General features: G+C 37.4%; 1 protein-coding gene across 2 annotated transcripts in view; it reads left to right on the top strand.

The window, feature by feature from the left end:
• SLX4IP (SLX4 interacting protein) overlaps positions 1-19,927 on the top strand; it is a 71,473-nt gene that overhangs the window by 30,281 nt on the left and 21,265 nt on the right. The window contains exons 4-5 of one of the 2 annotated variants that reach the window (XM_057369021.1): positions 4,814-4,903; positions 7,965-8,088. In XM_057369021.1, coding sequence (XP_057225004.1) covers positions 4,814-4,903; positions 7,965-8,088 — 214 coding nt within the window. The remainder of the gene's footprint in view (positions 1-4,813; positions 4,904-7,964; positions 8,089-19,927) is intronic. The other variant, XM_057369022.1, reaches the window with a different exon arrangement.

Here is a 19,927-nt window from a genome sequence, read left to right as displayed (position 1 = left end):
AACCAAAAAACCAAAGGAATAAAAAACAACCCCCTGGAGATTCTGGAGAAAAAATATGTGGAAAAATCATACACATATCAAATTGTAACTTTATCTGCTTAGAAGGATGAAAAATGGACATTGTTAGCTGTCACCAAAATTCCTTTGTCCCCTGACAGCYGCCAGCAGTGATGGTGGCATAAATACCTATCCTGACTCCTGTGTTTATACAGGTTGACGCATTTAAGTGCTGGAACAGTGTCCCCTGTGGTTTGGGAAGCTGTGGATTTCCTCAAATTATTGTGCTGCTAAGACATGCTTGTAAATGAAAGTTTAATGTTGTGTAATGACAAATATATCTCTTGTGCTGTATGCTCACTTGCTTAAGTGATTTTTGCCTCTTGCTATTGCTGTGTAAGAAAAAATCAAAATATTGTAAATCATTGGTGCTWAAAGTATAAACAAAAGGAAAATATAATTTTCTTTGGGATCAGAAAGATAAAGGAGGAGAATAAACTTTAAATAAGTGTGGAAAACATAAATTTCTTCATAATACAGTTGGCACAGTGTATAGACCGATGACAATAAATAATTACACKAGTGCTGTAGATACTAGAACTTGCTTGATTCAATGCAGAACCCTTACTGATTTTTAGAAAGAACTTAGGATGGAAAATATTGACATTTTCCTGTTTATTTTAAGACAAGATAGTTCACATAAGTGTCTTTTGTGTGTTTTATTTTATTTTTTCCCACAAAATCTCTTGGCTGTGCTTTTGCCATCTGGAGACTGATGATATGGCCTATCAATTTTGTCACAATGCCAAAAAGGACTTCCAGTGACATTTTGGAGTGGTCATTGGGATCAAGTATTACTTTTTTTAATTTTTTTAATTTTTTTTAAACTATAGCCATCATCTAAGACTGGGATAAAATTCTCTCTGTAACTAACAGAGTAGCATAGTGCTCAGGGAAGAGAGAACAGCAGAAATAAACAGCTCCTATATGCTCATCGTGGAGCAGTTCTGAAGTTTTGAATTGTKTGAGGGTTGCAGCTTGGCTCCTTCCCACCCATCCCAAAAACCAGCCAAGCTATCAGATGTTTTTGTTCCAACTCAGCTTCAATTAAGTCTGACCCTCCAGCCCACATCCGTAATCACAGAAATGGGAAACCGTAATATGTGTCTTGGGAGGCTGGTTCTCCAGTCCTGTCTRCTTAAATGATACAGCACATTTGGATTTGTGTAACTGAGTACAAACTCACTGTGCTTATCTCCAGCATCCCAAGGACTTTTTGTTTATGAGGACTGGCTYTATGCTGTTCAAGTGATGCAGTTTAAAAGAGTACCCATGTAGGAGCCCACTGATGTAAAACTGAGTATAGAAATACAAAGTTTTTATTTGGGTTCATTTACTCATTGGGGATTTGGAATAATTCATCTAATATCTGCTTATTTCAAGGTTTCAACAGGTTATGAGCAGATGGCTTTGCTTGACTGACCACTTTGTGTTGGGTTTTGTTCAGTTTATGTTGCATGTCTGGTTATATTTTTAATTTGCAGAGTCTGTGAMGTGTTTAATGTATTTGTATAAACAATTTGATTTCTGAAAAGATGTTCTGAATTAGATGCCATCGCTGTACAACAATACACTAACAACATTCTGAGATCATTTAAAGCCCTTTGTTTAGTAACACAATGAATTTCATTAGACTGTTACAATAAGAATGTGAACATTAAAAACAGCTTGTAAAAATGAAGAGTTTTTGAAATCTAGAGTTATGGGGGATATCAATTTGGAGCATCTGCTTCTGTCTTTAATTTTTCAGTGAAATGTTTCCTATTGATTCTTGACAAGTATGTTTCAAATCAGGCATTCAAGTTTCAGTTTTGACAATCACACCTCAAAAAACAATTTTCAGTGCAAATTTCGAGATGGATGTTGAAAGYGTGAAATTAAAAGTTGCTGTTCTTTTTGTTTGCCTTTCAGCTGTGGTGCTTAAGAGTCACGAGTTGCATCTTGCAGCCACASAGACTGGAAACACTTCATTCCCACTAAAATAAAAGCTAGTGTTTTCATGGAATTGCGTGTCATCAAAATAAAAATAAAACAAGAAACTTCTGTGAGAGCATCAAATCTGCTAACATAAACTGTGTACTTTTTTTTTTTCACTTGTCTCTGTTCCCTGCAATTATTTGCATTGGCATTTAGTCTGTACTTGGCTCTTTGCCGCTGAAGCAGCCAAAGTTGTATTGAGCTGCTTAGTGTATGTATCATCCATAGATCTATACCATGTGAAGGCATGGAAAGCATAAATACAGGTGGAGGCTCTACCATGTATTGTGCAGCTCAAGAGTGCAGGGGGGCCTGCATGGGAGCTGTTGTTCATATCATGTTCAGGACTTAGGAAAAATAGAAGGCAGTGAGGCTCAGGGAGTCTGTGCTTGTATTCTCTGACTCCCCTGTTCCTCTTCACCTGTGGCAGTAATGCTTCCCTGTGTCCTGTCCCAAAGCTGTTCTGACTGTGTGGCAAAATGGTTGGTTTATGGCTGTTGAAATAATTCCAGGTGTGCTGTCCACAAGAAGAGTTCTCCAAAGCTCAGAGGGATAGAAATCTTCCATTGGAAAATCTTGTCTATTTTATAGGGATTTATGCATTATTTATAGGTATTTGTTTTATCTTTGAAGTACTACAAGTGCTTGGCATGTTTGTAAAATTTTAAAGGTAATTTTAACTGTTCCATTATGTATTTTTSAATGTGATTCATTATTTCTTTTTTCCCTGTTGTTTCAAGATTGGCAACTGAGACAAACAGTGCCATTCAGAAGAAAATAATTACAAATATTGTGTCTCCTTGAAAAGCAGATCTATACTTTGCATCTGTGTCTATATATAAAGTTTTGTAGTCAATAGAAAATGCTGCCAGTTAACATGAAACATTTGATAATTTGAATTTTCTTGATGTATCAACTACTTGTTTGTTGTTATTARTGCTGAACCATGAATAATTTACTGCCTTTCACTTTATAATCTGCAGCGTCTGCTAACTTTGAAGTTCAGTAGTCAATTTAAAGTTTGCTGGAGCTGACTAATGATTCACCAGAGATTTTTGTGAGATATTTTGTCATCCATTTAAAGCTTGGAAAGGTTTGCTGTTTCAGCCATCTGGCAATTCTTGGTTCTCTGGAGGAAAGAGAAGCCTTTTGATACAATAGATCAAAGCATTCTGCTCTTTCAGTGACTGATACCTATAAGTAACTTAGAAGTTTCTCAAAATGATTTCACAATGCCTGTCTCATTTGCCAAACTTTCTAGCTACATTCAATATTGGCCATGAATTMCATTTTAATTATATTTGAATCATTRCTTAAAAAMTTCTGTTTGCAGTTAATTTACAGATCCAAATGTTTTATAAAACAAGTTTTTAAATTTAACAAATATGCTGTTATGATTAATAAAATCAGTGCGAAATCTTGTTGCTCTTAGTGTAATTGTGTAGGTAGGGGTACTCTCAACAGGTGTACTTGTGCTATTCCATAAGCCTGAGATACAGATGTGCCCCTTAGACAGTAGGTGATGTAAAACTGGAGTCTAAAACCMTATATCACACTGTTTCTAGAACTAACTCTGTTAGCAGTTGGAATTCTGAGGCTGGGCTTTGCAGATGTTTGGCAATGAAGAGCAAATATGGAGAGAGTGAGTGAGGACAGGAAGYGAGTGCTGCAACACCCTTGAAACCAGACCAATCTCATGCTGGATGGTCCGGGCACATGTGAGGTTTGTCTGGGATCAGGATGTTATTTCTATTCCATCASACATTCCAGATGTGCAATTGCCATGACTGCACATGTCCAGTCTTCTCACGGAGGGAGTTCATTGCATCACAAGTGCACCACAAGCAGCCAGGGCAAAATGATGAAATTGGCTTTTGCATTGTACATTGCTCAGTTAAASGGTGTCTGAGTGAGATTTGGTGCAGTGTTGCAGTAGAAAAAAAGGGAAACCATTGGCTTGTAATGCCACATCTCTGTGCAGGACAAGAGGCAGGGGTGAGTTAGTGCCCAGTGGAAGTGGGATGTGTTCATGCCATTCACGCTTCCTTGTGTTAGTTCATGATAATTGCTGATGTGCCAGTGAAAGAAAACAAACTTTGTATACCACTGTGTCCTCAGCCAAAACCAATCCAAGGAATTTCAGAAATACTTGATGTGCCTTCAGATGTAGCTTATAACAACTTCATATAGTGTTTAGTAATAGGTGAACCTTATTATTTAACCATTCAACGTAYAGTATTGGCTAAATGACAGATGTGCTAAATACCAAATATTCTCTGCCGAGTCCTTCAGCCTTGCTGTTCTTTACATTATGTAGCTTGGAGAGAGAAAGAGACTTCTAAGGTGCTGAATTTTTAAGTACTTAATAAATTTAAAACACAAACTAGATAATGACTGTGGTACCAAATTTTCAGAAAATAGAGTGGTGCGAGTTTGGYGAAGGAATAGCTAATTTTTCACACATTAGAATTTGCTTGAACTCAGATTTAAAAGGGGCATTTAGATAGAAGAAAATTCCACGTACTTGTGCTTATTATGCAGACATTTCAGTGAGCTATCCAAGATAGATCCGGTGCTCTTGTTTCTTGTTAAGTCTGCAAACAATGATAAATTCGTAATTCAATACTTCCTAAACTTCCACAGTTTAATGTTCTGCCTGCTGTAACTCTGAATCAGAGGCATGTGCTTACCTGATTATGTCCCTGTCTGCTCGACATGTGCTTCCTAGCAGCTACAATTGAACATGTTTTTTCTTTCTTTTTTTTTTTTTTTTTTCCAGTGTGGGAACTTTGCTGTCTTGGTGGATGTTCATATTTTGCCTCAAGGCTCCAGTAAAGACACCAGCTGGTTTTCAGATCATGAGAAAGAGGTACAGCAAATATCAGTTCTACTTCAAATGCATGAGTCTGTATGGAAGAAGTTGCATTGCCTTGAACTGTTCAGAATTCTTCAGTGTTATGAGAATATTGTTAGTTGTACTTAACCATCAGTGGTTGCTGTGGGACCCCTAAGTCAAACAAATGTGATTTTTGGGTCACTAATGACCCAAATATGCTTTTTAATTTTTTAACTCTGTTTGTGTGCGCATACATGAGTGTGTATGCTGTGTGGATTCTTCTGACTGAACTTTTAATTGTTGAAAAAAAGTTTCCCATGGATGCTTGTAAATTATCCTGAGTGATATAAATCAGATTGTGACAAGTATCATTTTGTTGGTGAAATACCTTTCTATTATTTTTTTTCCCTTTCTGAGAAGTGTAAATGGTGTTGCATTTAGAAGGTGCAAGAGCATATAAATATGCATGATAAACCATAGTAGAACCATTGCATCTTGCAAAAAAGAAACTTCTGTTGTTTTTAAGTGTATCCTTTATATATGCTGATGAAATTGTGGAAAATGAGTACATCAGTAAGCAGCAAAATTCTGCCTGTAACTTTCATCAAATTGTACAGAAATCACACACGATCTTGTGCTGAGTTCCTGATGGGAGTTTTCCCCTGTCAGCCTGTGTGGGAACTTGAGAAGTTCCCTATTGAAAACGAAGGCAGGACATGTTTGGGATGCCTGTGGACTTTCCCGCAAGTCTCTGTTACGGTAATTTTCAGCAGATAGCTTCCCTAATAATGCCATCATTAACTTGTCACTGCACAGCGTCCCCAGACATCTCAGAGTAATACATTTAAATGGAATTAAAAGAAACTATAAATTAATATCCTGCGGGAGCAAAAGCAGAATACTTAGCAGTATGTGGTTCATCTGATTTGTGCTTTATTAAGCAGAGAAATAAGAAAATAGGGGAAATATTTTAGATTTCTTTTTTTCTGACTGAATGAATGCTCATTACTATTTTTATTTATAACCAGTTTTACTCTCCTGGTTATCTGAGTTTTAAATGTTTTCAAATTGTATTTTGTAAGACTGCCAAAACAAAAGAGATGAATTTCAGGAAATTAGATCATGATTGATTTAGTATAGAGGCATGACAGGACAGCATTCAGTACATCTCTGTGACTGCATGTTTCGAGAGAAGTACAAAGGTTGCATATTTTCAACAACAGAAGTGCGAGTCCAAATAGCTTTGCAGTTCGCTTCCTGAAAATACTATGCAGAATTTTGTGTGAGGGCAGAAAAGGTCCTAAAGAAAAAAATATTCCGACATATTTTTTCTGAGAGCTTGTTCATTGCAATTGGTTTCTACATTTTTTATTGTTTCCAAAGTCTGGAAAATACTAGTTATGGTGCAGCCCTCTGTGCTTGTCTGTGGAGAATGTGGATGCCTCTGTAACAAACACAATTCCTGCTGATCCCCTGCTTACCCTGGGTGAAAGTCTTTGGCTTGAGCACATGGATCCTGCTGATGCTGTCCCAGTGGCCTTTTGGCTGCCATCTCCTCCTTGGAGCACATGTAGGATGGGAACTACACCAGTGCCCAAAGCATGGGATTGGTGTAAGGAAACACATCTGGGTGTTGGAATGACCACYGTGGCACACTGCTGTGACCAGTTGGATGTAGAGTATTCTTGGGATTGCTGCAAGATCTTGCAGTTTGTCCCCTTTTTCTGTCGTTCCAAATTCCCAGCCCTTTCTTTCATTCCCCTGGAGTAGCAAAATCAAAGTTTTATCTTTGCTCTCTGAGCTCTGTGTGGTACTTTATGGAGAGCCATTTAAATAATGTTTCCATAGGCCTAACGAGTAAAATATGTTCCATGTAAATGAAGGAAGTGGATGGTAATGTTTATTGCTGCAGAAGGAACGAAAGACACACTATGCTTCTGCTGCTTTCTAGACCTTTTCATTCTAACCTGAACACAGGCCCATGAAAGAATGTGTAATGGGATCACTTTAATGAGTTAAACAGAAGAATAAGCAACTACAGTAATTTATAATTGTACTCTACAAGCAGAAAGGAAAAATTGATTTCTCACTGTAAAGAGAAAATAGTGGTTGTGATTGACTAATATATGTGCCCTGCTTTCATTTAGAGCAATGAATTAAAAATTTGTTGTTCTGAGTACTTTCTACATTAATCAAAAGGAAATTTCAAGCCAAGATAGTTTAGATACTACTTATATAATTTTATCTACTACCCAGTTTAGATACTCCTTATATAATTTTATCTATTACCCAAACACATTATAGAGGTTAAATTTTATTTTTGTGTGCCACAAAGTATCATTTCTGTGAGCACTTACTTAAGAACAATGGAAAATGAGAATACAGAGGGAAAAGTCTCAAATGTGTGTATTAAACTTACAACTTATTCCAGTATTCAACAGATGAATTTTTTGTTTTCACTCCAAGTTGGTTTTTGTTTTTTTTTTCTGAGTAATTCTGGCTGAAGATTTTGTTCTTCACGAGTCGTATGTGGTTTTATGGTGCTTTGTTGAAGAATGTATGAAAGATATGAACAGTTATGTTTAGGAGCCAAAAAATCTAAATTAATTAGAGCAGTTAGGTTGCTGTGACCTAATTTGTTCAGTCTCCCCCCCCGCCCCCCAATTACACTGAATTGAAGCAAAATTTACCTGTTGTGGTTTATAAGGATTCTTGCACGGAAATTGTGTGTGACAGTTCCTGAGAGGATTTTAACTAAAATTTTGCTTAAATACTTAATGCTGTCACACATTTTAATATGTATTTTTCCCTACTTTACATGCATATGAAACTAATTTCTGATTAAAAAATGTTTGTATTGTAATATAACGTATTTCATCTGCCAAATAAGAATTTCATAATGTCCTTCCTCTGTTTTGTAGAAAAATGGTTTGACTCTCCCCCTTCTTCCCATTCATTTCCTACTTCATGTGCTTCTCCTCTCAATGTTTTTCCTTTTAATGTGGGAGGGGGTAATTTTGTATTGATTTCTGCTGTGTGCCTGTGGGCATTTCTGTAAATGTAGATCTAACCAGGCCAGTGGTTTCTCTTTCAGGAGGTCTGCACGCTGCTAGAAGAAGTTGTTGCTTCAAGGGTCAARCACTACTTGGAAGCACCTAAACAACGTGGTCAGTGGAAAACCATGGAACATGGATCATCTGGACCTTTATTYCTTACTGGTAAAAGAAATTATTTAACTTAGTGTGAAATAAAGTGTAGTGGAAAATACTGTTCTTTATTTTTTTCTGTGAGAAATTTGCCATCAAGAAGAGCTGAAATAGTTGATGTTTGGGTCTGGAATTGCTTCAGCTATATTAGTGCAAGAATTAAGTGAGTTAATTTTCTGTGTTACTTAAAAGTGAATGTAATTAGTTGGAGAGTCTATCATTAAAATTTAAAAAATTACTTATATTATCCTTGGTCCTGCAAAATGGATTGAAATCTTACTGATTAGTTAAGTCTCCATTTATCTCAAACATTTAGTTTAGAATTTTTGARTACAGAAATAATATCTTCTCCTGCTTTTGGTAATCTGTTCAGTCTTAAAAAGTTGGTGTGATGTGATAAATGACATTTGTCATTTCACTAGTGATACTGCTGGCTTGGCAGCCCTACCCATGACCTTGGGAGTGCAGAAGAGAACAGTTTTAAGAACCTTACCCAATTCTTTTTTTGTGTGTGTKTGAGGGTGTTTAGACCAATGAGTGCCATTTCAGTACATGCACATTTTAAGCTCATGACYGCTCACTGTAGCTTTTGCCTGTTAGGTCAGCTTTGGGGCTAAACAGCTSCCTGTTTTTGTTTAATTAATACCATTTCATTGATATAATGGTGGGGTTTACAGCTGATAGGCTTATCTGTCGGTCTGATATCATACCAGCAATTTCTTTTAAAATTGTTGTCAGGCAAAAAATGACTGGTTTTTATTACTAGCCTGGAGCATGTTATGAACTTGTGGCAGAAAAGAAGGGCRGTACTAAAGCCCTGTGCTGGCCATGGTTTGTCACATCTCCTTAAGTACATTGAGGGATCTCTGCTGAAGCATGACTTCTGCAATAAATAGAATTTCATACCTACCATATGTGATCATTATGCTCATAAATTTTAGAATTCAACATGTTATGTGAACAACCKCAGTTGTGAACAAATTCTTTACCTCTTAAAATGCTTTCCATTATTGAAAAGGTATATTCCTGTAGAATTCTATTACATGRTTGCAGCTTTAAATGCCACTGTCAATAATAATGAGTGGTTTTAATGAGGAAACATGGGTTACCTGTTCYATAGTTAGCTTATTATTGCAAAATTTTAGGTATATATGGGAGCCAGATTCTTCTGGCATGATGAGAGAGCTTTTTCCCACTCCCAATAAYACAATAGCACCTAAGGAGAAGGTGCTTGAGGCCACTAAAAGATTTCCAAACTCCTTTATTCCTTGCAAGTTGTAACTACATTTTATCCCTTTAAAATGTTACTAATGTTTGTCAAACACATGAACTTTCAGACCTCTGTGTGTTTCTGATTATCAGTGAACAAACAGAATTTTCTTCAGTAAAAGCAGAGGGACATTACAGATGGTGGGATCAGAATTTCTAAGATTTGTTGGGGTTTTTCTGTGTTTTCTTTTATCAAGGGATTTTTTTTAAGTTTCTTGCTTCAGTAAAAAGCAGGTTTTGAAAAATGATGATTTTATAAGGTAAAACTGCCAGACATAATTGTTTCTATATATGTGGGCAGATGCAACACAAATTTGAGGGTGTCTGTGAGAATTTAGGGTCTTCTATTTTCTTTCATATCATGAGCTTTTCAGTAAAAATGCTGGTGTGCTGTCCCAAGCTTGTGAACTGATCTTCTGCTTGACTCTTGCCCTTGTTTCCTGAAAATTAAAAACAGGGATATGCATTTGAGGAGGTCATCGGTAATATCAGTGACAGTTTTAGATTAAAGGATATTTACTTTGGATAAGGCAGAATGACTGTTCCATCAGTTTTCTGCAGTTAATCTCACCGTCATTAATTAACAATAAAGAACTAAAGGAAGAAAACAGGCTGTGATAACGAACATTCATGTTAAGCTTCATTTCCGAAGCCAACTCTTTCCTCTTCTCCCAGCCTGCTTTGCTCAAGGCTGTAATTTGTAAGAAAGGACTGCTTTGTTCAAGTCCAAGAATCAAGTTTCTTCAAGTTCCATTCAAGTCTGTTCTTACCTGGGAAGAAAATAACAGAATAGGTGGGTGTTCACTGGGGCAGGCGGGCCYTGCCTCTAAGGACTGACCCTTTGAGGTGAGCCACAGGGCCAAGAGTCTTTACCAATTACCTCCTGTGTTCTGCCTTCCTCTCTAGGATCTGTTTGGAGGGTGCAATGAGATGGTTTTGTGTTTTTCACACACATGAAGTGCCAGATTCCAGGCCAGTGCTTGGCTGGCAGTGGTTTGTGGCACACCAAGGAATGCACGAGGCTGGTGCAAGGTTCACGGAGGTGCTGCTGGGGAAAGGCTTCAGCTGCAGCTRTTGTTGCATTTGGAGGTTTTGAGGAGTTTCTGCGTTCTTCAARCTCAGTGTGGTTTCTTTTGCTCCAAATTATTCAGTATGTGTGGGGTTTCACTGCTGTAAAACCCCTGCTGTTGTAAGGAAGTGTGTGTCTATGGAAGGAACCTTCACATGCCTATTAACTGGCTACTTACTATTTCCAGTATCCCAAGTCAGCATTCCACCTCTGTTTGAAGTTCCATCTTTYCAGGACAATTTAAACTAGTTTGCTGTGCACATTGCAGCATGTATTCAAAATTTATTGAAAAGAGAATTATTAGACCAGTGTTAATAAGATTTTAGACTACCTTTAATGTCAAGGCATGTTGTATTAGGCTTCTTTTCAGAACTAGAAGCCAAGCTACCTTGCTTCGATGAGCAGACCTAATCCTGCAAGATCTGTTGAGCAGAGACTTGTTAAGTCTTCTACTTCCTTACTACAATAACTATTTTGAAGAGAAAATTTTCACCTATCACAGCTTCTTTTTAGTATTAATGTTATGTTTATATTAATATTATTTGACACTACCTTTCATTTTTGTGGCAGTAAATGTAAATAGCCATGCAAGTTACTTGTTAATTTACGGTTCTTTTTCATTTGAGTTACACCCACACTGCAGTGTGGTGGGTCGCATACCAGCTCATTAGGAAATCTGTGGGTGTTACACACAGGAGAAGAAAGAAAGAAAGAATGGAAAAACGAGAGAAAGTAGCCAAGACAAGCAAGTTCTTCCTATTCTTCCTTCTGTCTGAACAATTTCCACACCCCTCCCAAATGGCCAGTATGAACAATTTGCCAAAGTAAGCTTTAATTTAGTCTTTGGACTGAGGCTTTGGTATAAACTCTCTGTTTCCTGTGTTTAATTGATGTCCAAACGTGTTTGACTTTGGTTTATTTTATTTTTTAAAGAGAAATTTAAAATGGGTGGATTCTCAAAATTTGGCTTTTGCCTGCATCCAATCTGCTGGCTGAAATCATGCAAGAAGGGCATCAACCAGGTATGGCTTGTGATTGCATTATTTGAAGTTTCATGTTCCACAGAAAGTGGCTGGTTTTGATCAAGAACAGTGAGAATTAAGARGAGACTATAGAGAACTGAGTAGAGATAATAATTACAGGAAAAATGATGAAAGACTGTGAAAAGAACAAAGAAGGTAAGGTTTGCATRGGCACAAAGGAAAGAATAAGGAGAAGTGGAGAGAAAATATGGCTGATAGAAATGTCGGTGTTAGAAATTGAAGGAAGGAAGAAGGTATAGTGTAAACTGACCTTCTTCCCCTTCTTGAGGGAGGAAAATTAACTATGTTTTTCCTACAAGTAATTTTCAGATCTATTCTCATTCCTTCCCTTGCTGTTTTTCTTGGCCTGAGGATGGGACATTTTTGCTCTGATTTCAGATCTTTTTATTGTACAGTGTCTTCTACAGTGAAAATAATTAGAGAGCATGCTGTCACATGGCACAGTGAGCTCCCAGCTTGATTTTATCTGATTTCCCTGGGATTCTGTATATTTTTTTATATATTTGTAACTTTCTTTAATGAAATGTGGCTTACTGTGATCATGTATTCTGTGTCCATCTTTTTACCCAGCTGCTTTTTGCAAAGGTGACTGTACTKTATTAACAAGTAGAAGTCTCAGACTTGAAATTCTCAGACATTAACTTTTGACAATCTGACTAAAATGAGAAACTGGAAGAAGTACAAGAGCTATTATGAGTAGTTCAGCCTTACAAAGATCTGGAGTCAAAGTTCATGTCTTATTTGGTAYAAAGAAAAATGCATAGGATGCAATTTCATAAGAAAATACATTTTTCTTGCTTATGAAACGATTTTTTTGGCTTCTGCAAGTGCACAAAAAATATACAATAAATCATGATGGTAAATATTCCAAACTCTTTTGGCCTTGCATCTTAATTTGAACATTATGATGTTTTTAAGGGAAACACCCTTTTCAGACTGTCCCAGTTTGCTTTAGGTCTGTTCAGTATTGCTGTAGGACATGAATTGTGTGAAACGCTTGTAGGGTATGTCCCACATTGTTATCCTGTAACAGCAAAACTGATTTATTCCCACCCTTCCAGTTGTTACCTCACACTCCTCTGCTGTGAAACTGTTTTGTTTGGTTTTWACTAAAATTTTTTCACTTGCCTTGCTGTAAACAGCAACTCAACAACACTTCAATGGGTGAAACTAGAGGGAGAATAAGCTCCCATAGGGGACYGAGGAGGAGTCTTTTCAGTGAACTTTGATATTTGCAGTTGCACATTGTAATATCTGTCTGCAAAGAATTACATTGTAGCTTCTCTACAATGGACTCATTTATGATTTGTGGCCAAGTCCTACAGATCTGTGTGAACTTTAAACTTACATTCATCTGTCTGTGACAACAGAGCTCCCTGAAGTATGCAGTAACTTATGCAGTAACTTATGAAAAATGTTTTTATTAGTATCTTGTACTTAATATTTTCTGTATTTGCTTTAGACTACTTTTCCCCCATTTTTTGCAGTCAGCTAATGGGGAATGAGGGCATCTTGTCTTCACCAAAGCATTCTTTTTTCTAGAAGATAAAGGTTATATATCTGAACTCTTTTTTTTGGTTGTTGTTTTGTTTTGTTCTTTTCTCAGGGTAATGGATACTTGACAAGAACAAAAGAAGTGTCCATACTTACACATTCTTAGGGTATTTTCTTTTTTTTGTTTTTTTTTTTTTTTTTTTTTTTTTTTTTTTTTCTATCTTACCTTAGATTGTGATACAATGGAATTGGGAAAAACACCAAAAAGGGCAACAGAGATGACCTAAGACAAGAAAATGCAATACAGGGAACAATTAAGTGTGCCTGGACCCTTCAGCCTGCAAAGTGTATAAATTRTGGGGAATACAACCACGATCTATGAAGTAATTTCTTGTCTCATTCTCAGTCTGCAAGCAAGGGAGTATCAAATGAAAGGATTGGAATTGCTGGGGTAGTTAGGAGAATTGTGGAAGTCTTTGCCAAAGGATAATAGGTATGATAAAGGCTTATGCTGAATCCASAGCAACATGGGCAAGTATTCCAGGGAGGATGCAGAATCTCCTTTGATGCAGTAAAGCCTGAATTGAGAGGGCCTGGRGTCTGGCAGAGTATTGGGGAAATAACCACGTGCACTTGGCTCTTGTATTTGGTGTCCACTTGTGTGCATTTTACACCATAGTAAAGTTTGGCTTTAGGGACCTTTGATCTTCCCCTGTGTGACTTTTCTTCCCGTTGTGCTCCCCTTAAAAGAGACCTCATTCAGTCAGAGTTGGTGTCTCCCAGGGACTGTCTGGACTGAAGCAGCTACCTTTGGAAGGATCCTCCTGTTATTACCCTGATACTGGAAGAGGCTTCAGCAATGGGTGTCCTGTCCTACATGGGATATTTGCAGCTGCCAGCACCAGCTGGGTTGAATGTGTTCTCCCTATTTTACTTCTTCCCTGGTGGCAGCTTCCCTGTGAAATTATTTATGGTATTGGGTAAGGAATGAARTATTGTACTTACTTTAAAGATGTCCTTAATAAAGTGTTTTATATAGATAGTGTTGGRCTGAAAAGRARTATAATTTATTCAAAACAATAGGCRAGTTGTTTAATTTGATGTATTTTTTCTGAAAATGAAGAATTTGGTGTTCGTTTTGAGAGTCCTGACCTCTAGCCTTGAATTACTCTCTGCCTTAATGCATTGTATTCCTTTCTTTTGCTTTCACCTTGTTTCCATTTTTTGTSTCTTGCTTCCATATAATTTTTGTCATTTTATGAAAAGAAAAAATAGGATGAAAATTACTCCTCAATCTGTGTGTGCAAAAAAAAGGTGTGTTTGCATGCACAAACAGCCATTCTTACACATCTATGTGAGCTAAAAAGTTTTCTTTATCAGCCAAATATTTTTGCAGAGTGATTTTGCTGTTAGTRCTTCAGTTTATGCAAAGACACATATATTTATGCAAATTATCTTTGGAGTTTTAATTCTATAGTTAGGCCAAAAATCTGCACCATTAATCATGTGTCTCTGCAAAGTGGAGTTATGTGTCTCAGCTTCTCAAAGTTGGCTGGAAGTTAATAGGTAATTTATCTCTATCAGTTAAAAATGAAGTTTAGGGTACTAGTTTGATGCAGGTGCTTCAAGTTAAGCAAGATGAACCCCACCTTTAATTTCTGATGTGATACTCACCTGAGAATATCAAAGTGACTCTCATCTAGGCCAGGGAACATACCTTTGGAAAGAGCCTTTGGCATGCTCGTTCTAAATGGGAATTCAGCATTTTTGAAGGGCACAYGAAGTGAATTTGAAAATCAGTCCCTAAGCACTATTTCTTATTTGACTGTCTTACTCTTCTCTGCACCATCTTTTCCTCTTGGAGGCGCTCTTTCATGTGTGCCCTTCATAGGTTTTAAAGCTTCTCTAGTCCCTTGGAATCAGGAATACAGAGGATGGATTCCCAGTGTGTAGCACATGGATCTGTTTTAGCACACCTGGAGGAGGTGGCACATAGGTTTGGGGTGTTTTTGAGTGCTCACTTGTTTCGGTTGAAATTTTTTTTATTCTAAAAATTAACTGGGTTTAATAGCTTCTTTTGCCTTTAATTCAACTGTATATGAAGTGAGATGGGAAAAAAAAAGATTGATTCTTACTTTGAAATTAAATGTTGGGTTCCTTTTAAAAATGCTCTTTATTAAATGTTTCTAAAGAGACCAATATTGTTTTGGTTAAAATGTAAGCGAGAAAGAATAGGGATTTGAAATAAAACCTAAAAGAAATGTGATTTCCCTAGAAATGTTCAGAGGAATTTACTTAATTGCAACCAGAAGTTTGACCTGGAAGTGTAACGTTTTGACCTTTTAGCTGTCTGGCTTCCTAAATGTGTTGTTTTGCTCTCTTTAAACTGTGAGAAAATCTCTTTTATACATCTTTAACCCTTGCCTTCCCTAAAAGTCTCAAKAATAAGTCTCAGTAAAAGTCTGCAAGCAATCACCAGCAAAAGAAAAATCATTATGATATTTTAAGAAAAAAAACAACATTGCAGCTATGTATTGAGCATTGAAGTCCTTTCTGYTTGATTTTAACTGGAAGTAATGGAGGGTATAATTTCATTGTTAAATATGAATAGGAATTTCTTTTAAACTTTCCATGCTACCATATCACACAATAATACTCTCCTTTGTTCTTTTGTTCTTAAGTTTCATTATCATATGACCAAGGTARAAATTACAGCTTTTAAAATTGCAAACATTTTTGTGGGTTTATTCATATTTGGAAAATTTTTATAAGTCTTTATAGGAATCTGTCCAGATAGAGATGGAGGGCCAATTCATGAAAAAAAGCCTATTTTCTCCATGTAAATAGTTCAGTGAGAGCAGTTCTGGTGTTTGATTCAGCACTGAAGGTACCAGGTATGTTGTGGTTATTGCGCACGGAACCTACAAAGGCACAAGTAGCAGGGCCAGCAAAGCTTTGCAGGGCCTGTGCATTAATTTATTTTAAAAAGAGATAATTGAATAAAAATTTAGTAATGTAGCAAATAATAAAGACTTTTACTTGAAAACAGGAGAAAAAGTTCAGTGTAAGTCTTGACTTTGTTGTGGACCTACAAATTAYGTATTCCATCAACTTTAAATAGATCAGAGATGTTCTAATGCACAGCAAATTACACATATTCAGAGAAACATGCCATATTCACWGTATAAATCCATGTTTAAATGTCAAAACTTGCTTTAGAGAAAATAGAAGATGRCAGTTTTGTGTTTGTTTACTGAGTATCTTTCTCTTATTCCTTTAATTAAGATACTTAGATTGGTGGGGTTTTTTTTATGTGCACACATGGGTCACAGAATATGGGCAATGGCTGTCTTTTCTCTGCTGTTTTATTGCCATGGCACAAGATAGGATTGTGTGGTTTGGTCTTTTGCATAAAAGACCTTAAATTTGGTATTTAGTTTTGAGGAAGAGGATGTTCTGTGTTCTTTTGTTTTTGCRCTTGGCATCCATTATGCTGATTTCAGAATTGGAGTCTACTGAGCTGTGCCATTCAGGTGATCCCATATAATACAGTGTCCTTGAGTGAGCTAAAATGAGTGGTTTTATCGAAACCATTTTACAGTCAGTCTCTAACTCTTTTGCACCAGAACCAGAGCTGAGCTGGTGGCAGTGAGAGATGATCACAATCATGGTTGTTCATCCTCTGCATCAGAGCTTGTGTGAGGAGGAAGAGATGGAGACTTATTTGGAAACTGAGCCTTTCAACAGCTGACTTAATTAGGAGCWATTTGCCAGCATTATAAAGAGAAAATACAGAAGACTCTATTGTGGTACTTTCCACCTATTTGCTGCACCCCAGAATTTCCTTCTGTTCTGAGTTGTTTCAAATTTAACAAGAGTCTGTTGTGTGAAAAGACAAAAACCTGTGAACCTCTGGCACAAMTTGCTTTATTCAGACAACAGCATGAAACTGCAGGTTCAAGTCTTCACATGTCTGTTAGAACTCGTGTTCTTTTGAAGTATCCTCTAGACATTAGGGTAGAGGAGGAGTCACGACCATCCAAATCTSCTTCTTAGCTCCACTGGGATATCCTAACAGGAGTCCTCCAAAAAAAAATCGAATATAAGAATATTTATTGCTATRTATCAAGATCACCTTTGAATAAACTGTTTTCATRTTMATGCCACATTTTTTAAGTTCTGTTTTTATACCTGCTCCTCCTCGTGTTCTCTCCCATCATGTCTCCAGGGGCCGTGTTGGGCTGTTTTCTCYAAGCCCAAAGGTTTTGTAGGCCTGTGATACAATATATTCCTGACATTTTTTGTGACCCTTGCCTAGAGACCTTGTTATGGGTAGAAGATGAAAGTCTTGGYAGCTGTGGGAGCTTTAGGGTTAAAACCCTTTCCTCTTGGGGGTAAAAGTTTTGCAGAAGTTATTTCCTATTGCCAGGAAAAGAAAAAATAGAGCCTGGAGACCTGTGAAAGATTTGATTGACTTTATTTGAAAATCTTTCATCATCATAGTATTGGCACCAGTGATTTTATTATTCTAATGAACAGTAAGGGGAGCCAGTCACGTCTGATAAATTCCAAGAAGCTCAATTCCACATTTTGATTTGAGTTTTTGTGCTTGAGGAAACTTTGCTTTGTAGAGATTCCTAACACTTAAAATACAAAATCCTCCATTTCAAGTACTTCATTGCTTCAAAATTTTTTCTGCAGTTCATGGATTTCTTCAAGGAAAAACCACAGAGGCTGAAAGGACATACTTTGTGAAAGAGGCATGTGCTGTATTATGCATTCCCTAGTGCCCTGTGAGTCAAACTTGGGTCCATCACAGTGTCTGTGTCTCATTTGAGCCAGAGTCTACCTTCCTTTTATCACTGTGAGGMGTTCAGTGGTGTGAGTGACATTGGCCCATTTGGGTAGAGCTGCATCTGGCCAGTTTRTGGGATGTACTTGTCCTGATGTGCWAAAGTGCCACCAGACAGTTTAACCGAACTTCATTGCAGTACAGACACTTTGGAGATACTTCAGCTTCTCCTGGGCTGCTGACGAGTCAGACAGTGTTTACCGCAGGGGTTGTTTTCCAGTTCTCTCTGCCTTTTGGCTGGTAGAAAAAGGCATGCCTTTCTCAGCCTTTCTCTTGGTTGTTGTGCTCATTCCAGTGGTTAAAGAAGTCCAGGCACGTGGTTTTCTCTGGAATACAGTTTAGATGTTCAAAACCGGGAGCATTCCTAAATAGCTTTCAGTTAGTGCCCATCACATGCAATTAATAATGTGGTTGTTGAGTCTGAGATCAACAAAAGGGTGAAATCAAATCTTGTCTCCTGTTAGAAAACAGTTGTCTGTGGTAAAGGTGCCCTGACCATGAAATCTATTRCTCTACATTTATCTGCTTGAATGCTTTGGCAGGTGGTGCTGGCTGTTCCTGCTCATGTATTATGGATGGCTATGGATTTTCCAGCTCTCCTCTCCATCCTTAACATCTGTAGTGAAGGGAAGATGGTCTTTTTYCTTCAGAGCTGGTGTGTTCCCAGGACCTCCATCAGGGGTATTAATCATCTTGCAGCCAGATGGTCTCAGATGTGCTTTTCTTCATTCTTTCCTCCAGAACACCACTGCCAGCCAGGCTAGGCCCAGCCTTATCCTGGATCCAGTTTGGCCAGCATAGTTCTGGTTTTGCAGTGAATTCCCCACCTCTCCTGCTAGAGAGGAGCCCTACGACCCTACTCTAGGATTTCACAGAATGGGTCAGCCCAGTTTTGCAGTTTGTGGCTCGTGTTCTGAATTGTTTAGACAGTGTACTGTGTCTAGGCTATCCAGGTTCTGATAGCAGGGAGGATTTTCTAGGCCTATCCCATCCTCTTATAATCACAATCCTTGAAAGGTTCATGTCTTTCTTCCAGTCAGGGACCCTGTTCCCAGATATGAACTAAAATCTTGTCCACAGGTCCTTGATGGGAAGGATTTCTCACCTATTTGTGTTGGCAACTAGCCTGTGTTCAGAAGATTTAGCAGATAGAACAGGAGCACTAATGCTAAACAAACTATGAAAGAAAAAAAGGTGAAAAAAAATCATTGGCTTGGTTCTGTGTGCACTTGGTTTAAGCTGCTGTAACGCACCCTGGAAAAGACAGAGGCAAATTACATCACTGGATTTACTTGCAGGTAGAAGAGTTGGCAGCATCAATACTCACTCAGACTCTGCAGCAATACTCATTCAATACTACATGCAAGTATTTTTTTGTCCTTTCTTTACATATATCAATTGAATGGTCCAAATACTTTTCCTGAGGTATTAAACTTTTTTTAAGATGTTTCTGGACTTGATTTTATGTTGATCAGTACACATTTTCCTGTGTACTTGCTTGGGGTAATCACATCTTTTGAACTGAATGCAGATTGTATGGAAAGAATGGATGCCATCCTGACACATTTCAGTTGTTTTGAAGCCCACTCCATGGTGYATAACACTTTGAACTGGGTGATGATGCTTCTTGTTTAAAAAATACCAAGTGGTATTCCAGAAAAGGCTTTTTAAGTCTCAACAACTTTTTGTATCTGATATSTTGCATCTGCTGTCCCTGTCTTAGACATGGCTTTAAACTAAAATGCCAGTATTTGCTTTTGAATCTCTTCTAAGCTAGCAATGGCAACCTGCTCTGGAGCACATGGTATGGAGCTGGACATTTGTTTTGGGAAGGGAAGCTGCACAATTAACAGTTGGTTTACAATAAAATGTTCCTTTTTTGTTTTGTTTACAAATGATCAGGACTTGTGATTCTGTGGTGAATAATTTTAAGTGGAAAAAGGTGAGTGCTAAAAAGCAGTGTAATAATATGTCTGTGGTGCACTTTGAAGATGAAAAGCTCTGTATACTGTAAACATTATTACTAGTATAGCCTAATCTGTGTGGAAAAATTAATCCAGCATGAGCTAAGTGTAGAAATTTTTTTAATGTACAATACAGTGTTTCAGAAAGTCTAATGCACCC

Source organism: Malurus melanocephalus, unplaced genomic scaffold (assembly GCF_030028575.1).
Source record: "Malurus melanocephalus ecotype Western Australia unplaced genomic scaffold, MMel_1.1 scaffold_101, whole genome shotgun sequence".
Lineage (NCBI taxonomy): Eukaryota > Metazoa > Chordata > Aves > Passeriformes > Maluridae > Malurus > Malurus melanocephalus.
The sequence above is the reverse complement of the archived record's forward strand: the minus strand, read 5'-3'. Positions and strand labels throughout refer to the sequence as shown.